Source organism: Andrena cerasifolii, chromosome 9 (genome assembly GCF_050908995.1).
Source record: "Andrena cerasifolii isolate SP2316 chromosome 9, iyAndCera1_principal, whole genome shotgun sequence".
Classification (NCBI taxonomy): Eukaryota; Metazoa; Arthropoda; class Insecta; order Hymenoptera; family Andrenidae; genus Andrena; species Andrena cerasifolii.
In genome coordinates, this window is record NC_135126.1 from 11,470,483 (window position 1) to 11,489,798 (window position 19,316).

Below are 19,316 nucleotides of genomic sequence, written 5' to 3' on the forward strand. Positions count from 1 at the left end.
TCACGGAAGAACCCGAATGCTGGCAGTATAGAGTCGTCCCTGTGCAGTGAGTCACATCCCAAGATTGCTTGTAGAGGCGCTTTACCGCCATAGCCGCTTTATCCGCCAGTGTTTGTGAATCGGTTTTTCATATGAAAGTCGGAGTGAGTCGCCGAGTGGACTCGAGTTCAGTAGCGGTCGGTCGAATGCACGGAAAGTATATGGTCATGGAAAGAGTCGCGTTTGGTTAAGTCACCGTCACTGCACCGTTTCTCTGGTCTGAGAAAATCAACTCCCAACAGCGCCACCGAATCTTTTAATGCTTGCGTAAAACCGGCTATTCTACACGATAGGTAGGCCAGGTATTCCAATCTGCTCGAACGTTTGGAAGTTGAGTGACACACCTCTGCGGAACGTTCACTTATCTGCCTTCTTCACGAGGCTCACGGAAAGAGGCACAGTTACGCTCGAAATATACCTGCGGACATTATTCCAAGCGACCTTTTACCTACGAAACGTGAAACAGTGCTTTGTACCAGCGCGTATTCTACCAAGCAGAATATCGTACGAGATTTGTCCAGTGTATTCACGGTAGTTTGGAATAAAATGTTGTAACAGTGGTGCTTCCTGTTCCCTCGTATTAAGCGTTGTTATTTCGCGGCGGGAAATTAAGTTTTGAAGAAGCGAACGCCATCAGGTATGTTGAACACCACCACCGAGAATATCCCACTTAGTTGAATCATGCTAATAAGGATTATTCATCGTGTATGTTCCAATCATTTCAGTGTGTCCTTTCTCTAACGTACTATTTTCTTTGCACACGTAGTATGTAACCGCTATTTTAAGTAAATCGCCTAGCCGCACGATAAATCTTGATAAACTATAGATGGCGACTTTTGGCGGTGCATATGAGCGTCTATGCAAATAGATCGTTGACGAGTCATTTTCTGTTTCATTGTCACTTATTGTGTTTATCCTGGCAATTTCATAAACCTTTGCTGTTGTAACTTGCGTAACAGAAATGCGAGTCATCTCATACAAGTGTTGAAATACACACGGACACACACGCACAAAATCACGTGTACACCCTGCACAAGGCATGAGCTGCTTTTTGTACTAAATGGCTTTCTTGCACGCTTCTTTTCGTCGGCAATCACCCTTACATCACTAATAGACGATGAGTTTCATTAGTTTTTTTATCTTCAGTTTTCAGCTGGCCTTTCTACGTGATTATTCTTTGGATATCGAGTTTTCAGTTGCGATTAGAGAGACAAAAATAAAAACACATCTTATTTTATTCGACGACGCGGAGCCCCACAGTTTATCCATAACACGACCGCTGTACTGGCTGTTTCTCTTGCCTCCGAGAATTCCTTGGAGATTCGGCTTCCCCAGAAGGCGATGCTTTTTATCCTCGCACGGCGATCCGATTAAACTTTCGAAACTTAATAAAAAAAACAAAAAAAAAAAATACAAAACAGCTACGCAAATGCCGAAATCGGTGACCAAGTGGACGTTTTGGAGGTCTCTGTCACGTTTTATTTTATTTCTTCGTAATCCATGTTCCCGCGGCACGTTAATACAACGATAACGAATCTCGGCAGTTAAACGACTTATCGGGACATTCCATTTCGAATGTACCGATAAGCACCGTAACTTCATTATTCGTTGTACATGCATTTCTACCTTACGGTCGCATAACAGTCGCACATTATTATTTAATCTCTTATCGATCAGAACTTACGCTACGATACATAAGTATAATTTCCATTGCGTCTTAACGATTTGATCTTTAACATCGTAACTTTGCGATCTATCTCTCTCACTTTTTTTTCTCCACTTGCTGGAGTCTGGACGATCGTTCCTATTCTTTTCCTTATTTCACGTAGCTGTATACACACACACACACACACATTATATGCTGCTAACGTTGCACATACCCGACCCGTTCGATTGGCAAATTCTGTTGATAGCCACGAAATGCGTCAATCGTGCACGCTCGATTATACGCCACGGTTTTACTGCAATCGATCGAATGTGGTTGTGTAATACGTAAAGGTACGGGCGTAGTACGTACACCTGTAATGCGTGCGTGTGTGCGACATAACTCTATGCAGTTCAACTACTGAAAAGAAAACAAAGTAAATTAATCTGACTCCTTGACCACAATGAACATTAATACTTCTTCGTATCGAGAATCTGTCTATTCAAAAGTCACTTTGTATCGCGTGCAAAATTCAATGGTAGAGGTAAATATTTTGAGAAGCAGACGCGAAGTGTTGCCAATCGATTACAGTAATTTTATTAATCGTAAAATATCTTCGCAACGGTTCGCGTCGCCTGAAACGGTGATTTGCTTAAAACGAGCCGGGAAACTTGTATATACGCTCTCCCCCATTCATTTCCAAGATAAAGCAAGCGCCGTTCGTTACACGGCGCGATAATACATTTCGTTCGCCAATGATTTTTCACCTATACTCCCGCACTGGCACTTGTGCGGCAGTCGGGTGTCGGCACGGAATAATACTATCGGCCTAAGGTTTCCTTTATCAACGCGACAGTTAGATCCGTCGTACGTTTCCGCGTTTCTCATGAAGTGCCTAAGCTTGCTCAGAATATTTATACTGTGCGTACACTTATGTATACTTACGTCGGCCAGACAGAGATCCCCGTCTGGACGTGACTAACAGTGGATTAACATTTTAGAAAGTGCAAGAGGTCGGCCGTCGACGAGGACGAGGAGCATAAAAAGGGAAAGCGGAAACGGGCAGCGGAAGCGGAGATCAAGGCATCGGCGCGGGGGAAGGAGGTACCGGGCCCGGAGACGAGACGAAAAATCATGGAACACACGTTGACAAGATGCGACGCACGCTTACCGAAAGTCACACCGATCACCGACGACTACGAGATCAGTAATCACGTGCTGGGCCTCGGAATCAACGGAAAAGTTGTTCAGTGTTACGATAAAAACACGAGGCAGAAGTATGCGCTCAAGGTGAGATAAGGATCCAGAACCTTCTTCGAGGGGAATTGGTAGCTTTGATTTCGCGTCCCGCCGGTGCCGTTAGTTTCGGCTCCTGCGCGGGCTGAGTGGATGGTTAATGGTTTCCAGTAACGAACAGAGCTATCTATGTAATTATGAGAGGACAATCTGTGTTTTCGTTCCATTTCCAATGGACAAAGGCGCCACACATGTCGACGGGCGCATTGTACGCGTCCAACGAAGCGCCGTTAAAGCTATCGGCTACTATTGTTCCTCTAATTATGAATCGCAGCTTCGCGGAGCTTAATTAAAATTGCACGCGCGGACAATGGAGCGGCCTGCTTAAACGCGCGTTTACCGAACAAACATGCTCGAAGCGTGTACGAAAGACGTCAAATCTGTTATTTCTCAATTAGCATACGGAAATGGCTTTGCACTCTAGGCAAACGCAATGACGTAGTTTACTATGGTTTTAGGCTCTTATCAAGCGACACTGGAGTTATACGCGTGCATCGTTCTTTTAAAGCGTAACGTGACACGCTCGTCACTGGCTATTTTTGGGAGGGCGGCACGTTGCTGCAAGGATGAGTTCCGATATCTTTTGTCAAATTCGCGTGTTAATGTGCGCTTAGAGGATCATCGATCCGCGACGCATCGATGCGCGTTCGACGCGGGGAAGCATGATCATCAACTAGCGATGTCCAGCCGAGACCAGGCCGCGAGTCATCCTCTATTTATACTCAATGATTTCCCGTTCGACGATTCCGACCATGCGATGTATCTCTGAAGCCGACTTGCCATTTATTTTCTCCGTATCTCCTTGGAAAAATTCACGGATCTTCGTATTTCTGCCTTTTAGCACGTGATTTGTTGCTCTTGGATCGACGTGCGCGCGGAAAATTTCGAAGGGTAACGGGAGAGCCGTCGGACGAAGAGTAGCTGCTAACTGTCTGAGTACTGCATAGTTAATGGACCGAGGCAGCGTCGTTGTTCAAATATGTACGTCCCGACGAATGGTCTTCGATTTAGAATCACCTTTGTCCTGCTAGTTTTCTAATGCGGATTTTATGCGGAATTGCGAGTAAGAAGAATTTTAACACGCGCGTATATACCTACATGCACGCGCACAGAGCAGCTGGACGAGCAACTTTGCGCAGGGTTAAATACGCAGAATGCCAATGACCGACTGCCACTTTTATTCGGCGCGCTGCACATCCGCCTTTATAAATATTTAAACGTAGGTTTTTGAATCGCGCGACGATAATGGAACTTATTTGTAGCAGCACGGCCGAATAAGCGTTGGACCGGAAGCTCTGAGAGGTTAGCGGAGGTGGCTCCTACAATAGCGAAGCGCATCGCCAGTAGAACTGAATGACAATTTCTTTCTAATCCATAAGAAATGATAAACACTGCTGCGGTAGTGGAGGGCGCGTGCATGTGACTGAATGGGGAAAAATAGCTGATAAGCTTCTACGAAAATATGTCGTTCTTTATCGTGGATCGATGATCTCATACTTGGCGACGGTAAAACAGCCGATGCCTTCGTGAGTGTGGATTTATCGAGTAATCTAGAGCCGAAGGGTTAATACCTCCCTGCGTAGATCATGGTAGCTGTCAGAACGATTAATGTTGGCGACGATATCACGAGACATGTCAATCTTTCACGTTTTTACGTAACAAGAGCGTGCCGCGCATGGACTGATCGCGAGGGTATAGATTGTAGATCGTTCCGATTCCAGTGTGTCGGTTGTAGGTATCGGTAGCCATATAACTGATCCCAATAGGTAATCGACTAAACGTGTGTAGGTACGTAGCGATATATCAGTGTCGGCGACAAGCCTGAAAGCACCTTCGTCGTTGCTATATTTCGCTACCTGTGTTTACCAATTACTATTAATTGCCATGCTCCTACACGCAGGATAATTATTCCATGACGCCATGATTAAATACTTCAACTGTCCGTTTTATCCAGGTTAGGCGAGGAAACGAAAGAACAAGATTGCGCGATAAAATCATGAGAATTGTGATGCAAATAGGTCGCGTCTAAATTCCAAGCAAAGGAAATGTAGCAAAGGGCAATATTCTATTCTTTAAGTTGAGAAAGTATTCATGGACCTCTGTGAAATCGCGAGCCGCACGGTAGCATATGCTATCTTCCACGAGACGATATTTTAATGGCGATCTGGTATACCGAATATGCAGATCGAATTATTGGGATCGAGCCACGTAGATTGGTAAAACGGTTTGAATTATATCGCTCGACCGTGAAGACATCCGACAGCAAAATGTAATAATTCTCTTATTTGAACACTGCGGCATTGGATCCTTTTGTTCCGGCCTTCGAATTCTTCCAACCCAATTACGCGCCCACGCATTATTTTCTCCTATATTGCACGTACATACATCAATTGTCATTCCTCGATCCCTTTAAATTCTAATATTTGTTTCGATCGATTTTATACAGTCCCGAGGGAGTTTATAGAACGACGCATGAATAGCGTATATACTTCATCGATTCAAACAGAATATATATATGCTCGAGGTACGTTTCAGGAGAAAGCTATCGAATCGTAGGCCCGCACACGCGTTCACGCAGACAAAAAAAGTCAATATTTGCAGACGCTATGGCACAACCTGGGTGCAACCTAGTTTCTCATTATGAATTCCCCTTCGTTGATAGACTACCTTGTTGCCAGCCAATTCCATCGCCATGAATCGAAGAGTCCTTGTAGCATACACTGTGAGTGCCAAAAAAAAATCTTTTAAAATGTTCTATGTCCCACTGGTAATATTATAGTATAGAATTTTATTTTTGGCATTTACAGTGCTTTCTACAAGGACTCTTCAATTGTTCTCGGACCGCAGTGTTCTCAAAAACATTGCGACTTTTATCTCTCCGATTCTTTAATGTTCCATCGAAATTTCAATGCAAGGAACAGACTACTAACTTCTATATATATATATAGTACAATTATATAGCGAAAAAGAACGTACATGATGATCGTATCATCCAGTCTTGAACTATCAGTAATTTGATCGCATTAAGCGCCTCCAGATAGTACCGGGAAAAGAGCAGGACAGTTTTCAGGCGCGTCTGTGCGTCACAGTTGGATCAGCGCACGGGATCCTTTGCGTAAAATAGGTACATCTGCGTAGGACGAGTATAATCTGACGGCAGAGCGGTCGATTAATTCCGCGCGCACAATCGTCTGTTTCTCGTGGCAACGTGTAATGTCCCTCCGCGCAGCACTAATCTCATTATCACGGAATAATACGAAAATGTCGAGTGTTCGCTCCGCGTGACCAATGTACATAATATGTATGTCCATTTAAGAGGGAGCGAGACGGACGATCCTGGGAAATCGCACGTATTCAAAGCTCGTGAACAATTAGGGATTAGTGAATCGTAAAATGCGCGTGCATAAAACGCTGCTATCTCGTAAACAGTTTCCCTGCGCATTGTACTCGATATTGATTCAGCTTCTTTCATTGAAGCATTGAATCACGCGTTGCGCTATTACGAGATTAATTTTGCATTCACATCGCGATTCTTGTCAGCGCTACTTTTTCAAGTCGCCTCGAAATGAAGCCGGTTTCGACTTTCTTTCTCGCCCGTATCTCGGGCTTTAATTGTGCTCGAATATTTTTAGAACTCGCGAATACCTGGTGTTCTAAAAATATTCCACTCAACCGGCAGACCTTTCTTTTTCTTTTCCCTCTTACATGTGTCACAACTTGCATCGCTCTTTCTAGGAGCTTGTGTATACGCGCAGGGGCAGCAAAATGTAGACTCGCGAGCGGATGTTACGATATACTTTACGGGCGTTTCGTAACTGTGGTACCTAAATGTTTATGTTCCATTAGCGAAAGGATTAGGCGAAGCTAATTATAATTACGTACAGTATAGTTTTGGACATGCGTTGCTTAATGTTCGAGCATTAAATTTTAACAATGCTTCTAATCGACGGAACTTAAATAAGAGACTTTGTGGACAGTGCCAGTGGCAGTTCTGAAACGTTAGATAAAATGCTTTCGTTCGCACTGCCAAGTAATTATTTAAGCTCGACGCGACAAGTATTAAGTCGTAAATTATAGGAGCTCTGTATTTTTGCAGGCTTTTTTAAAAATACTTTATCGCGGTAAAGAAAGATACGCGGACACGCAGTGACTGGTCGTAACATTTATTATCCTAAATAAGAAACGTCAGTTCAAGAGCCGTTGATGCAATTAGTCTCATCGATTTAAATGGCATGATTGCGACGTCAGCAATTTGCGGGTCGTTCACCAGCATTTCTCACAGCACGTACACAGAGATTGCCGGCATAGTTTCCAGTAGAATTTTTCAAGACACCTCGCGCCCTATCGCGTACCCATTTTCGCGCGCCAGAATTTCAAATTATACAATGCCGCGTAATTTGCAAGTCATACGGTTTATCACCTCTCATGTTTATTCTATTCCAATCTTACCTGAGCTGATTACATCACTTCGTGTATTCAAGGATGAACGCTCGTTTCATATGAACTTGACGCTTTCAGAAACCATAATGTGTAATATGATGGAAATTCTGCGCTATGATTTTCTGATATCGGTTACTTATAAACGGTGCAGAAGTCGGGGAAATTGCGATGCGTAAAGCATACTCATCGCTTTCATACTTCAGCACACGGGTGGAAGCTCTGTTGCACTAAATAAATTCGTCCTTGCAGGTATTATATGACTGTGTAAAGGCGCGGAGGGAAGTGGAATTACATTGGAGAGCATCGAATTGCAGGCACATAGTTCAAGTCAAAGACGTGTATGAGAACACGTATAGTGGAAATAAGTGTTTATTGGTTGTAATGGAATGGTAAGAATTGTGGACATAGCGTTATTTAATAGATACTGTCGATTAAGAGATGGGAATTAAATGTAGATTTAATGAATCTTCAGCATGGAAGGAGGAGAGCTATTTGAGAGAATACAAGACAGGCAAGACGGTGCTTTCACAGAAAGGGGTAAGGGGAATGAATTTATTGTAATTTGTCGTAAGCTTATTAGCTTCATTACCGCTTGTTTGCAGAAGCTGCGCAAATAATGTATGAGATTTGCGTTGCCGTGAAGCACCTGCACGATATGAACATTGCACATAGGGACCTCAAGCCAGAAAATCTTCTGTATTCCAAACCTGGTGGGTGACTTCTTTCTCATCTATTTCGAAATGATATCGTTTTTGTTGTTCCTGGTAAAAGAACAATTCGTTTTCAGATAATACTGGAGTACTGAAGCTTACAGACTTTGGGTTTGCGAAGGAAACTCATTTGAAAGACACATTACAAACGCCATGTTATACGCCATATTATGTAGGTAAGTTGTATGGAAATTATAATACACCTATATTAGTATGTACAGATTTAAAATTAGTAATAATAAACCTATGATCATACGAAAATGGGTAACTAAACATCTCTCTTCTGTTTGTGAAGCTCCTGAAGTTTTGGGACCAGACAAGTATGATAAAAGCTGTGATATTTGGTCACTGGGAGTTATAATGTATATATTGTAAGTAAATCCATCCACGAATACAGTTTGCATAAGAATTCAAACTTGCGCCGAGTATTACACAATATACTAACGCTGTACCATATTTCAGATTGTGTGGTTTCCCGCCTTTCTATAGCAACCATGGTTTAGCAATTTCGCCAGGAATGAAGAAGAGAATTCGGTTAGGGCAATACGATTTCCCAGCCCCTGAATGGTCGAACGTAAGTACAGAGGCGCAGGAGCTTATCAAGGGTATGCTGTGTACAGACCCGGCAAGAAGATTGCAGATCGACGAAGTTATGCGCAACAAATGGATCGCTGTAAGAATTTGATTCCATTTCTGTATAAATGTACGCGATAGTGTTTCATTGGCGTTTCTTCCGCAGAGATACACAGAAGTGCCAGCCACTCCTTTACATACTGGGCGCGTGCTTCGAGAGGGCGAAGAACTTTGGCCAGAAGTTCAAGAGGAAATGACACGGTCTTTGGCCACGATGCGCGTGGACTACGACACGGCCAATTTGAAACAATTAGATCACACGAATAACGCTTTATTGAACAAACGCAGACGGGCGAAACAGTCGAATGCTGTACCGCATACTGCTAATGCTACACCCGCTTCCTAGGGAGACGTAACGAGCGCCAGGCGTGACTGGCTTATTTTTTTACGTAGGTGTATAAGGTATAGTCTAATTACAATGAGAATTGTTTTTTGACAATTTCGTTGTGGGAAAGATGAGAGATTACAGAAGAGGATCGTTTTTAAAAACAGATTGATGTGTAGGAATAGGCGGAGATAAAGTTCTACCCGGGAAACGATAATTCTAGCTGCAAATGCCGCAGTAATTAATTGCATGGATTTCTGCTGAAATACATCTGTTTATCATTGATAGGAAATTCTCTTTGAGTGCTAACGGTAATAGGTGCTGAATTTAAAGTTCGAAGTTACTATTGCCTCTTACGTATATACACGAAGGAATAAGGGGCGCGTACTTGGGACGAGGATCTTGCAACAGTTTAGATACGGTGCATTTTTGACTCCGTTATAAAAACAGTGGTCCATCAGTGATGTACTATCAAGGGTCTAACGATATAGAATTGAAGAAGAATTAGGAGTCTATGAACAATAAATCGATTTTTGTCATTTGGAATATATACTGATATACAAGGAGGAGTGGGATATTACAGATGTTTCCTTAATCTTACGTGAAATAATATATAACATTGCTTCTTGGCCTATAGATGACGGACTTTATGATAAGTCCGTTATCCTAAATTATTAAAGATTTCACTTAGCAGCTATAACAAATTCCTCGCGAATTTTTCACTTAAGATATATTTTATATCGATATTTTCTATACCATTTTTAAATTATTACACTACTTTTATTCATCGCAATTCGCATAAATGAAGGGACTACGTCATATCATGAGAGAATTTTTTGAATTTACATCCGTGTATGGCTAGAGACTATTCAAATTGAAAGAATAAGGTTCAATTAAATATATATATAAATGTACTTGCAAGTAATATTTTTACTGAGGCTGAATATATGTAAGTAACCGCTAAATTGTTGTGAAGTCGCACATACGTTGCTCTCATTATTTCCGAAAAGCTAAAGGGTCGACTTGTATAAAAGAACTTGTAGTAAATGAAATGAAATCTAGGAACAAAGATTTACACTATCTACTGAACAAATGTGGTAATTATATATTTTTAGATATATCACGAACTTGAAACTGAAGTGAATTTAGATGGGAAAGTTGCCTTAACCGACAAGAGGTCAATTTTCATTTTAGCGTAATTTCTATTAGAGTTATTAAGTACTTCAATTAGGCGCAGACTTAACTTCAGTCACGGGGCGATCAAATCTCGAGAATGTGTTAGTGTTTCTTCCGAGATGACTGATGTGTTACAACGTGTAAATATTATATGTATGATTTATTTTTAATAAGATTACCTGTAATAGCACTAATTCTTAATGGTTTAGTAACATTATTAGCAGCCCTCCATAGTTCATAAGTATTCAGAATGTTTAACGATTGAAAATAGATCTTGTGACTGATAAATTGCAAGGGAATAAACGTGACTGGGCCTTGTTTCCACAGTTCTATGTTAATTACTTAACGATATTGTCTGCATGGTATACAGGCAATTAAAACTATACACTAACTTAGAACTGTGGGCACAATTTTTTAACACGAATATCATGTAATTGTCGTTCAGCTCTTATATTTTAGTGAGAACAATAAAATTATAATTATTAAATATGCATTAAACTTGCCGAGAAATTTAATTCAAAAGACAAGCAACCATACAGCGCGCACGTTTTTTAGATGAAAAATGAAATGTGTAGTTTTTTAATAGAATATAAAAATTGTTGCACTGTTATATTTGCAATTTTCATAGACTAGAATGGTTATATAATACAGAAATGTGTATACACGTATTGAATCCTAATTCGAGCTGAACCACAGTATTGAAGTATTTTTGTAATGGATTTAAGTATGTTGGTTTGCACTGCATTTATGAAACTTGACAATAAATATACAAGCTGACGTTGATTAATGTAGACTCGGTTCATCATTTTATTTTAACTCTGTACTATTACTCCAGCGAGCTGCTACCTTTTCAGTAACGAAACCGCGACAGAAACTCGATGAATTACAATTACAGGGGCATATAACATACAGTGCCAACAGTATAAAAATCGTTCACTTATATTTTATCATATAGCTTCTTCTTACATTATATATAAACACGAAGTTAGAGTAATTGTCGTCTTAAACAATTCAAACTATCAAACATATTTTAGTCGTTTTTATTCTATTTAAATTTAATCAACACACGGCTATTTTATTCTCCGTCATATATTTTCCGGCGTGTTTAAAGTTGCCTAATTTTTTTTTCGAAGAACTTCCGAAAAATTGCACCGATATCTATAAAATTTATCATAATCGAACGTCAAGATTAATTCCTGAAATATATCAATATATATGTACATGTAAAATATAAATAACTTACTTAAGCTAGCTATAATTAAAACAAACGTTACACAGGTATTTGTTATTTCAAGTACATTATTCAGGGAGATTGGGCACAAGGTGTAATGAAACGTGCAACTATATTTACACCACACTTTTAGCATAAGTCGAAATATTTTTTAATCCGCAATTCACAATGGTAAGTAACACGTAAAAAGGCTGATAAATTCCAGCCGAATTCATTACATTCTAGGCTTAAAAATAAGTAAAAAGAACTACAACTATCATGAGTTATCGTGTGCCCTGAATAATGTACTAAGCTTTTAACTTCCGCCTTATAGTATTTAATTATACAGTAACTGTGAATCCGAGCTCTATTTCACATTCAGCACAATTTATAAATAAGTATTTTACAAACTTGTTTTGTCAGTATATCACAATATAAGTTATGAAAAATATAATAGATTTCTTTCTTACAGGAGACTATCGTCCGATGGAAAAGTACTTTTCGGATTTACAATATATAAAATCTAAAGTAACATAAATCTTTCCGTATCATTTAGCAGCTGACATTATCGTGCTGAATTTATTTGAACAATGATTCCATTCAATTTATTCGAGTATTTTCTGAGACATCGTTAACATTAGGGCTTTCTATAATTACAGATAAAAATGGGCTATATACTTCGTATTTGTAAAAAAGAAAATGTTATACGTGTACGTACCGCGGTATTTAACAGTGCCGAACGGGACGCTTACTAAAACGAATCGAGTAGCTATAGTTGTTTGTTCAAAAGCACTTCGTTTACGTGCAATTTAAAATAAAATATTGTGCATGTACTCTTCTCGTAATTTCTTGTACGCGAGGTGTGCTTTTAAGAGATTAGTTATACATGATTTTGCATATAGAATTACAACAGTCCATACATAGACTACATTCCAACTTTGTAACATTAAATGCTATATCATAATTCTTTGTTGTTTAAATAAATTTTCACGGTGTTTTCGCAACGTGTTATTTGATGGATGCAAGGCTTACAAAATAAAATGGCGTGAAACTAAAATATTTTATTAGTAGCTTCGTCCTTGTAAATTTGCTAAGAACTATTGGAATGCAAAGGAATGACAAATTTCGGCCCGAAAGGGGACCTGTACGTGATACCAACATCTGCGTACACTCTGTCTGGCAGCGCAAGGTTGCACAGATATAATCTGCCATTGTCGACGCTATGAGCCAATGGTAATCCACCGAGTAAACTGAATTTACTGAGGATCCCAGGTGTTCCTGTAGCTGGTGGTTCGACAGCCAAAATAGGCGCTCTGTTACTGTTAGCCCACCTCGCTATCGGCGTGGTCATTTTCGTTGAGTTCTCGTCGCAGAGCGCTACAAGTATTAGATCGACCATCGACGGTAAATTCTTAACTTTGGTTTCTACCTTGTTTCCTGTTAGTTTATATAAAGATAATTCTTGCAAAAGGAAAACATCTTCGGAATTTTCTACGAATACTATTGTTTTAACACCGTGGCTGGATAACTGTCTAGCACAGTTGACACCAGCCGCACCGGAGCGATGAGGTCCACAGAGGGCAACGACCGTTGGCCACTGGTGCGCGTTGTTCGGGTTAAGTCTGTGACTTCCACCCAGTAATTGCAATATAATTTCCGAACCAGCGCGGCCCAGGAGCTCCACCTAAATCAACAAAATATCGTTTTAATGAAAACGTTGGAAGCATCGTATTCTGTTCCCAAATACGATCTACGTACTCTACGTTCCCAGCTGATTCCAAGTCGATCCGCTGCTCCTATTAATTGACGATGAAGATTAAGAGTTATACTAGGAATCACTAAACCATTGTCTGTTACGTATTCCTTTTCACCAGCGCTGGGTACTGTTATCTGCCTAAAAACTGTTGGCTCGGAAACAATAATATTTTCATCATGACGGTATATGCCAGCGGTGCCCCTGTTATTCTCTGACTGCCTGACAATGTCGGGCTTCAAAGAATTTATTTCTTGCCACACAGCCTGCAGAAAATATGCATAATCTTCAGTATGACCGTAATCGAACTGCTATTTTCAAACTTACACTTCTGACATGAAAAATCGAACCTCTTTATTAAATAACGCCAGATTCTTCTCAAAATCAAAGTCTTGATCTATAGATTGATCGATTGGTGTACCGAATGTGTTTTCGTCTCGTTCTAAAGCTCTTTGCCTGTGAGTTAACCTTTTTTGTATTGGCTTACCAGCGATATCAGCTGAAAAGTCATTTCAATTTAAGGATACACATTTTCGCGATATAAAGAGCGTCGTAAATTCATTTTCCCACCTAGCGAAAGCTTTCCATTTACTGGCTGCTCCGCAGGAGGCTGAGGGTTGTTATCCGGTTTCTTAAAATTAGACTGCGTTTGAGACGACGTGGATTGGGTGGTGGATGGAACACTTTCTGAAAATGATCTGCCTGCTCTTTTTGCAATAGGTCTCTTCACGGTTACTTTGTTCTGGGCCTGATTGTTATCGCTCATGTTAGACACCGCCTCGTTGAGCGATATAAATTCTATGTTCAGAATATCTTTAGTGCTGTGGATATCGAAACACGCGTTACTTCGCCTGTTAACCCATCGTTACCAAATACACAAAGCTACTGCGATTCTGTTACCTTAAAACAACTATAGATGAGTTATGAGGTACTCCGTTACAGAAAGCCTTCGAAAGCGTAACATAATCCTTATTCAAGTCGACTATCTGCCCCTGGTAAGTCCCGACATCTTCGGTGCACTTGACTGAAACTGTGCAGCCCACGAATTGTTCTGACATCTTGGTTACCTATCGGCGCATATTAAATCTATCAACGAACAGTATCGACCCATCGTCAATTCTCACAGTGAATAAAACGGTTATCGTATACAAATGCTACTTTCACAAGGATCTGATACGATATTGACCTCAGCTATCCCATGAATCATAAATGAGAAATTATTGAGTATTAGTATTCGTGGAGAGAATGAAAATTGTACAAACCTAAGGTAGGTGATGAAGTACGAATATGCTTGCAAGAGCTTTCAATTACTTTGTTTAACAATATCGCAATCGATTCAAAAGCCTGGGATCGTGTTGATGTTTGAGAGCATCCAGCGTGAGGCAATACACTCATTAATACGAAATGCGCGATAGAAAATTTGTATGCATCTTCATTCCTACTCTAACTGTGTACAGTTTATAAAGGACTATACAAGACACTACTTAAGTACAGGAAAAGCAAGCATAACGTCGTACCATTGGCGTATCTTTCGTTCCATCGATTTTTCACTAACATAAAGTACCAAACACTTTCAAATGTTTTATTCGGTCATTAATACTTTCTATGCTGTCATATATCACGGTGATAGAAGTGTTCGACGAGTGTAAAAAATTGGTCGCAACCTTCCTTCGCGTATAAACGTTCGTGCGAAGAAATTGGAACAGATATGGATAGCTGTAGGCGGGCTTTCCGGCACAATCATTACAGAATATACGAATTTGTTATTTATTCATTTATTTGCAACCTGAGGTCCCGAGCTTGTTCTGCAGGCACCGCAGATCATTATGCAACGATTTTCAGTACCGAAATCGTTTATTTATTGTTTTAAAAAGCGTTTTCAAAATTGTTCAGTTCACAGACATGCAAACGCTAGCGGCGCGTAGCGGAGAAAGGCATTTGTCAGTTTTTAGAATATTAGAAAATATGCTGTGCCGTGGCAGTGGCGCGTTTTGACGACGATAATTTTAAATATTTAAATTGTATTTTCAGCAATATATAAACGAGTTCCCACTGATTCCTGTTGCCTCACAATTGACAGTGACTTTAAAAAGCCTGCCTAGGACTTTGGATTGCAAATAAATACATAAATATATGTGTTATTTTATTTTCGCAGAGTGACTTGCACTGTGAATCAAACTCGCTCTGCCAAATTCCAAAATCAAGTTTCTTTAAAATGAATTTATATGCTTTGAGAATTGTACCTCAAAGTTTAGACCCTTGTAACTTCCCTGCGTGAGATTTGTAAATATTGCGTCCATAATTAATTAGCTACAAGCAATTATTAAACACTGTGATATACACATACGGCGTATGCTTAAAACTGGCACGCGGGCGTGTTTTAACGCCCATTTTAGTTCGTACCTTTCTCCGCTACGCGTCGGTAGCACTTACGTGTCCGTGAACTGGACAATTTTTCAAAACGCTTTTCGGAACAATAAATATACAACTTTGTTACTGAAAATCGTTACATAATGATCTGCGATGCCTCAAACAGAGGTCTGGGACATCTGATTCTAAATAAATTGATAAATAAATTTGTATATTCTCGCACATAACCTCTTTTGTTAATAAATCTAAGTATTCCGGAAAATGATCGAATTATACATTTTCTAAGAATAAATTATGCATTTTTACAATTACATCTCTAAGTGTGGAAGCTTGACTGCATTCTGGTCCCATATTTGTATTCGTTTTGCATGTAATTAATTAGTTATTAATAGTTTTTGAACTCGAGTACAGCAAGCCCGCTGGCTTTGGTACATGCAGGTACATGGTCATGCCTTTTACCGAATTGTGCATTTACTAGCAACAATTTATGTACTTTTGCGATTGAATATTAAAGTATAGACCCTGCACAACTTTTTTGCGTGACGTTTGCAATTGTTTTTTTTTATAAGCAAATAGGGGCGAGAGAGAGAGGGACAAACAGGGAATAAGGAAGGCGAGAAGTAGATTTAAGTAGAGTAAATCAAATGATACCAAAAGATGAATAGACACATGTACGTACATACGTTATAGACATATCATATATAATATATATTTATATTGTCATATCTACACATTTTAATGTTTATGTTTTTGAATAGGTTAAGTTTCACATATATAGTTTATAGTTTAATTAGAACGAAAATATTATTAAGATAGATGATAAGAAAGATTATGAAATTGGCTAAAGTAAGGCATGTCTATAGTTCGTTGGGCAGTATAGGAGCACGCCGCTCCTAAAGCGCCACCTTTATACAAAGTAAGCTGTAAAGGAAAAATAAAACCATACCATACCATAAACGAATAGTTATTGACAGTTCTCGAACATGGCCAGAACAAGTGATGCTTCGTCCGTAATATACTCAGGCTTTTTAATAATCGAGTTTTCTAGAAATAATTTATTTACTTTTGCAGTTGGACCATAAACATGGACCCTTGGCTATTTTCTGTACGACATTTGCGACCATCTCGTTTATAATTAATTAGTTATCAATAGTCCCTGGATAGGTTTAGAATAATTCTGATACCATGTTTGATAAACACTATTGTTTATGTACTTTTACAGTTGCATCTCAAAATGCAGGTTTCAGGCTACTTCCCTATACGATACTTCCAATGGTAACTGATTTAGTTAAGATTAGAGGAGCGATTTAATAAAGGCTGTGCGAAATGATGACCTAGAGTTTTTAAAAATTTGTATAAAATATTTATTTACTTAGTATATATAGCGTTCGACATTCACAGAATGTCAGTAGATATATTTACATCCTTCTATCCGAAGAAGTACACCGAACGTGCAATATTGCCTTTTAAGTTAGAACAAACGTTTCTCTTCATCAAACCCAAATTTAGAGATCATTTAAGTTAAAGTCTTTGCACTTAAGATCGTCTACCATGTTGTATTTTAATTTCTCAGTAATCGGTACCGCACCAAACATACTCGTGGAAAATTGCTTGTAATCTTCCACTAATCGACACATTTTATCATTTATGTCTGGACATTTAAGCCCCTTCTCGATTATATTGTACATTTCGCTTACGCTCTCCTCGGAAACTGGCAACTCTTCTAGAATTTGCAATTCTTCCTTCAATGCTGCATTTAAAATAGTAGCCTGGAATGTTTACATCGCGCGATTAAGTACAACGAATTGTCCAATCTCTTTAAGTTTACGCTGCGCTCGAGAAGTATCCTAATACATACTCTTTTCGCCCTCTGTTGTAAATCTTCCAATCTCTGTTTCAGATTTTCAAACTCTACGTCGCTGTACTGTGTCCTCTGACACCTGTCCTCTTCTAACAAAACATTACCCGGCACAGCAATGTAATTATTCACAACGTTCTAAAGAGAATCAGATAACGAAGATATCGTGCGCATTGTACGAGTAACAAAAGTTCGTCGCTCCTTTGTCCACATTAAAATAATTACCTTGATGGTTTTTAAATGCGCCATAGCTTCCTTATAATACGCCTTCTCCAACATCTTTTGATTCTCTTTAAAAACCTCCGCATTCTCTGAGTTTACTTTATAGGTTTTTCCAATTGTATCGCACAGCTTCTGGATTGTGTAATGAATGCTCTCGGATACAATATTCTTTACTACAAAAAGAAGAAAGATACTCTCGCATCACTGGACATCACAGACAAAAGAAAGACGACTATTTAGATCATGCAGTTGTTGATGCTTTATTCATATTCGATTAATTGAAGAATAATATTCCAATACACGTAATAACGAAAAAGAATCGTAAATAATTTAATCGTTTAGCAAAACACGAAATCGGCTATCTGTTTTAACGTATCGCTTGTATTTATTCGTATACATCTTTTGATATGTTCCGGCGCTCAGGAGAAGCAAATACACGAGGAAACGATAAGATGCAATCGGTGCTCGATACATATATCGGCGCAAGGTCAGTTTTTATTCATTCGCCGTTTCAATTTGCAGCGTGAGAATAGAGACGACAAACATGCCACAGTGACAAAAACGAAGAAAGAGAAACGAAAGAAGAATAAGAAGAAAAAGAAAGGATGAGAAGCGTTTGCCTTTGTGATTGACTTCGTAGCGAGGGGCCGGTGAAAGTATTCCAAGCAATGGACGAGTGTAACTCTAGTCATGATCGAATCCACATGATACCAGAGTGCACCCGTCCAACGATCGAAACATATCGTTGCGCGCAACAAGAGTGCTGCACGATCTGAAAGAGCATTCAACGGTAAATGAAAACGGCGGCGCCTTACTGGTAGCGTACACGGCCCTCGAATGGAAGTTAAACAGCTGCATTTCGTATTCTTCCATTTTACGTTTCCGTGACTCCAAGGAGGCCATGATCGTTAATCGATGGAAAATACGCGCGATTATTAAGACAATTTCATGCAAGCACTCAATAATCTTGATACTTCGGTCGATGGAACCCAATTCTCTCCGATGATCACACCTTGACGTCCGTTGACAAATGAACATGGCGTCTATATGCTTGCGTACGACAGCGTCCTTTGTCCCTTCGGGTTCGCGAACACATCCGAATCGCGCCAGCGGAATATGTGCTCGTTTGAAACGCGGCCAGTTGGGTGCCGCGCATTACCAATGGGAATTCTGCAAGTTGCAGCGGGAAAATGCGTGTCAATATTTATTATTCGTGATGTTCTGTTTTCGTTACAGGGGTTAGTAATTATGGTAGGAATGTTTTGTTACTATACCTTGTAAATGATAGATCTTACATCCAACGTAAATTCTTTACATATAGATGTTGGACTCTGGAGAGTCTGGAGGCCCCTTACCATTTCCGTGTCGCATGCGACGTTATCGATTCAAAGTGGAATTTGATCGCGATTCCACAGTCGAGGTATAGGATCCTATGCCTGGTCTATGGTAATGCACGTAACGACAGAAGATATGTATGCATTCCTTATTTATCGACAGGAATCCTCCATATATATATATATATCTCTCTCTCACTCTAACCATTTACCTTCTCTGTCGGATACCTCCTGTGTTATTATGTATTCCTGATACCAGGAGACGAAATTTGCCGAAAGCGCGGACCGAAAGTTAGCCTATTGCT

At 39.7% G+C, this 19,316-nt stretch overlaps 3 protein-coding genes across 6 annotated transcripts; 1 reads left to right on the forward strand and 2 right to left on the reverse strand.

The window, feature by feature from the left end:
• The first annotated feature begins 32 nt into the window (after positions 1-32).
• LOC143373280 (MAP kinase-activated protein kinase 2-like) lies at positions 33-11,045 on the forward strand. Of its 3 annotated transcripts, XM_076820403.1 has the most exons (10): positions 33-676; positions 1,186-1,503; positions 2,686-2,974; positions 7,670-7,809; positions 7,893-7,957; positions 8,023-8,130; positions 8,208-8,306; positions 8,426-8,501; positions 8,593-8,803; positions 8,870-11,045. In XM_076820403.1, exons 2-10 carry the CDS (start codon positions 1,469-1,471, stop codon positions 9,107-9,109), a joined length of 1,263 nt encoding a protein of 420 aa, XP_076676518.1. In that variant the 5' UTR covers positions 33-676; positions 1,186-1,468; the 3' UTR covers positions 9,110-11,045. The 3 variants fall into 3 exon arrangements, with proteins under 3 accessions (XP_076676518.1, XP_076676520.1, XP_076676519.1); XM_076820405.1 differs by lacking the exon at positions 1,186-1,503 and having other exon boundaries at positions 35-676; XM_076820404.1 differs by lacking the exons at positions 33-676; positions 1,186-1,503 and adding an exon at positions 1,548-2,605.
• A 2-nt stretch (positions 11,046-11,047) lies between these two features.
• Positions 11,048-15,118, reverse strand: Edc3 (enhancer of mRNA-decapping protein 3). 2 transcript variants are annotated; one of them, XM_076820402.1, is made up of 6 exons: positions 14,490-15,118; positions 14,128-14,313; positions 13,798-14,048; positions 13,578-13,726; positions 13,233-13,493; positions 11,048-13,158 (listed from the first exon to the last, which is right to left on the reverse strand). In XM_076820402.1, exons 2-6 carry the CDS (start codon positions 14,283-14,285, stop codon positions 12,565-12,567), a joined length of 1,413 nt encoding a protein of 470 aa, XP_076676517.1. In that variant the 5' UTR covers positions 14,286-14,313; positions 14,490-15,118; the 3' UTR covers positions 11,048-12,564. The 2 variants fall into 2 exon arrangements, with proteins under 2 accessions (XP_076676517.1, XP_076676516.1); XM_076820401.1 differs by having other exon boundaries at positions 14,128-14,294; positions 14,490-15,117.
• A 1,823-nt stretch (positions 15,119-16,941) lies between these two features.
• LOC143373287 (uncharacterized) lies at positions 16,942-18,724 on the reverse strand. Its single transcript, XM_076820416.1, has 4 exons — positions 18,493-18,724; positions 17,681-17,850; positions 17,456-17,593; positions 16,942-17,366 (listed from the first exon to the last, which is right to left on the reverse strand). Exons 1-4 carry the CDS (start codon positions 18,713-18,715, stop codon positions 17,103-17,105), a joined length of 795 nt encoding a protein of 264 aa, XP_076676531.1. The 5' UTR covers positions 18,716-18,724; the 3' UTR covers positions 16,942-17,102.
• Positions 18,725-19,316: the final 592 nt, after the last annotated feature.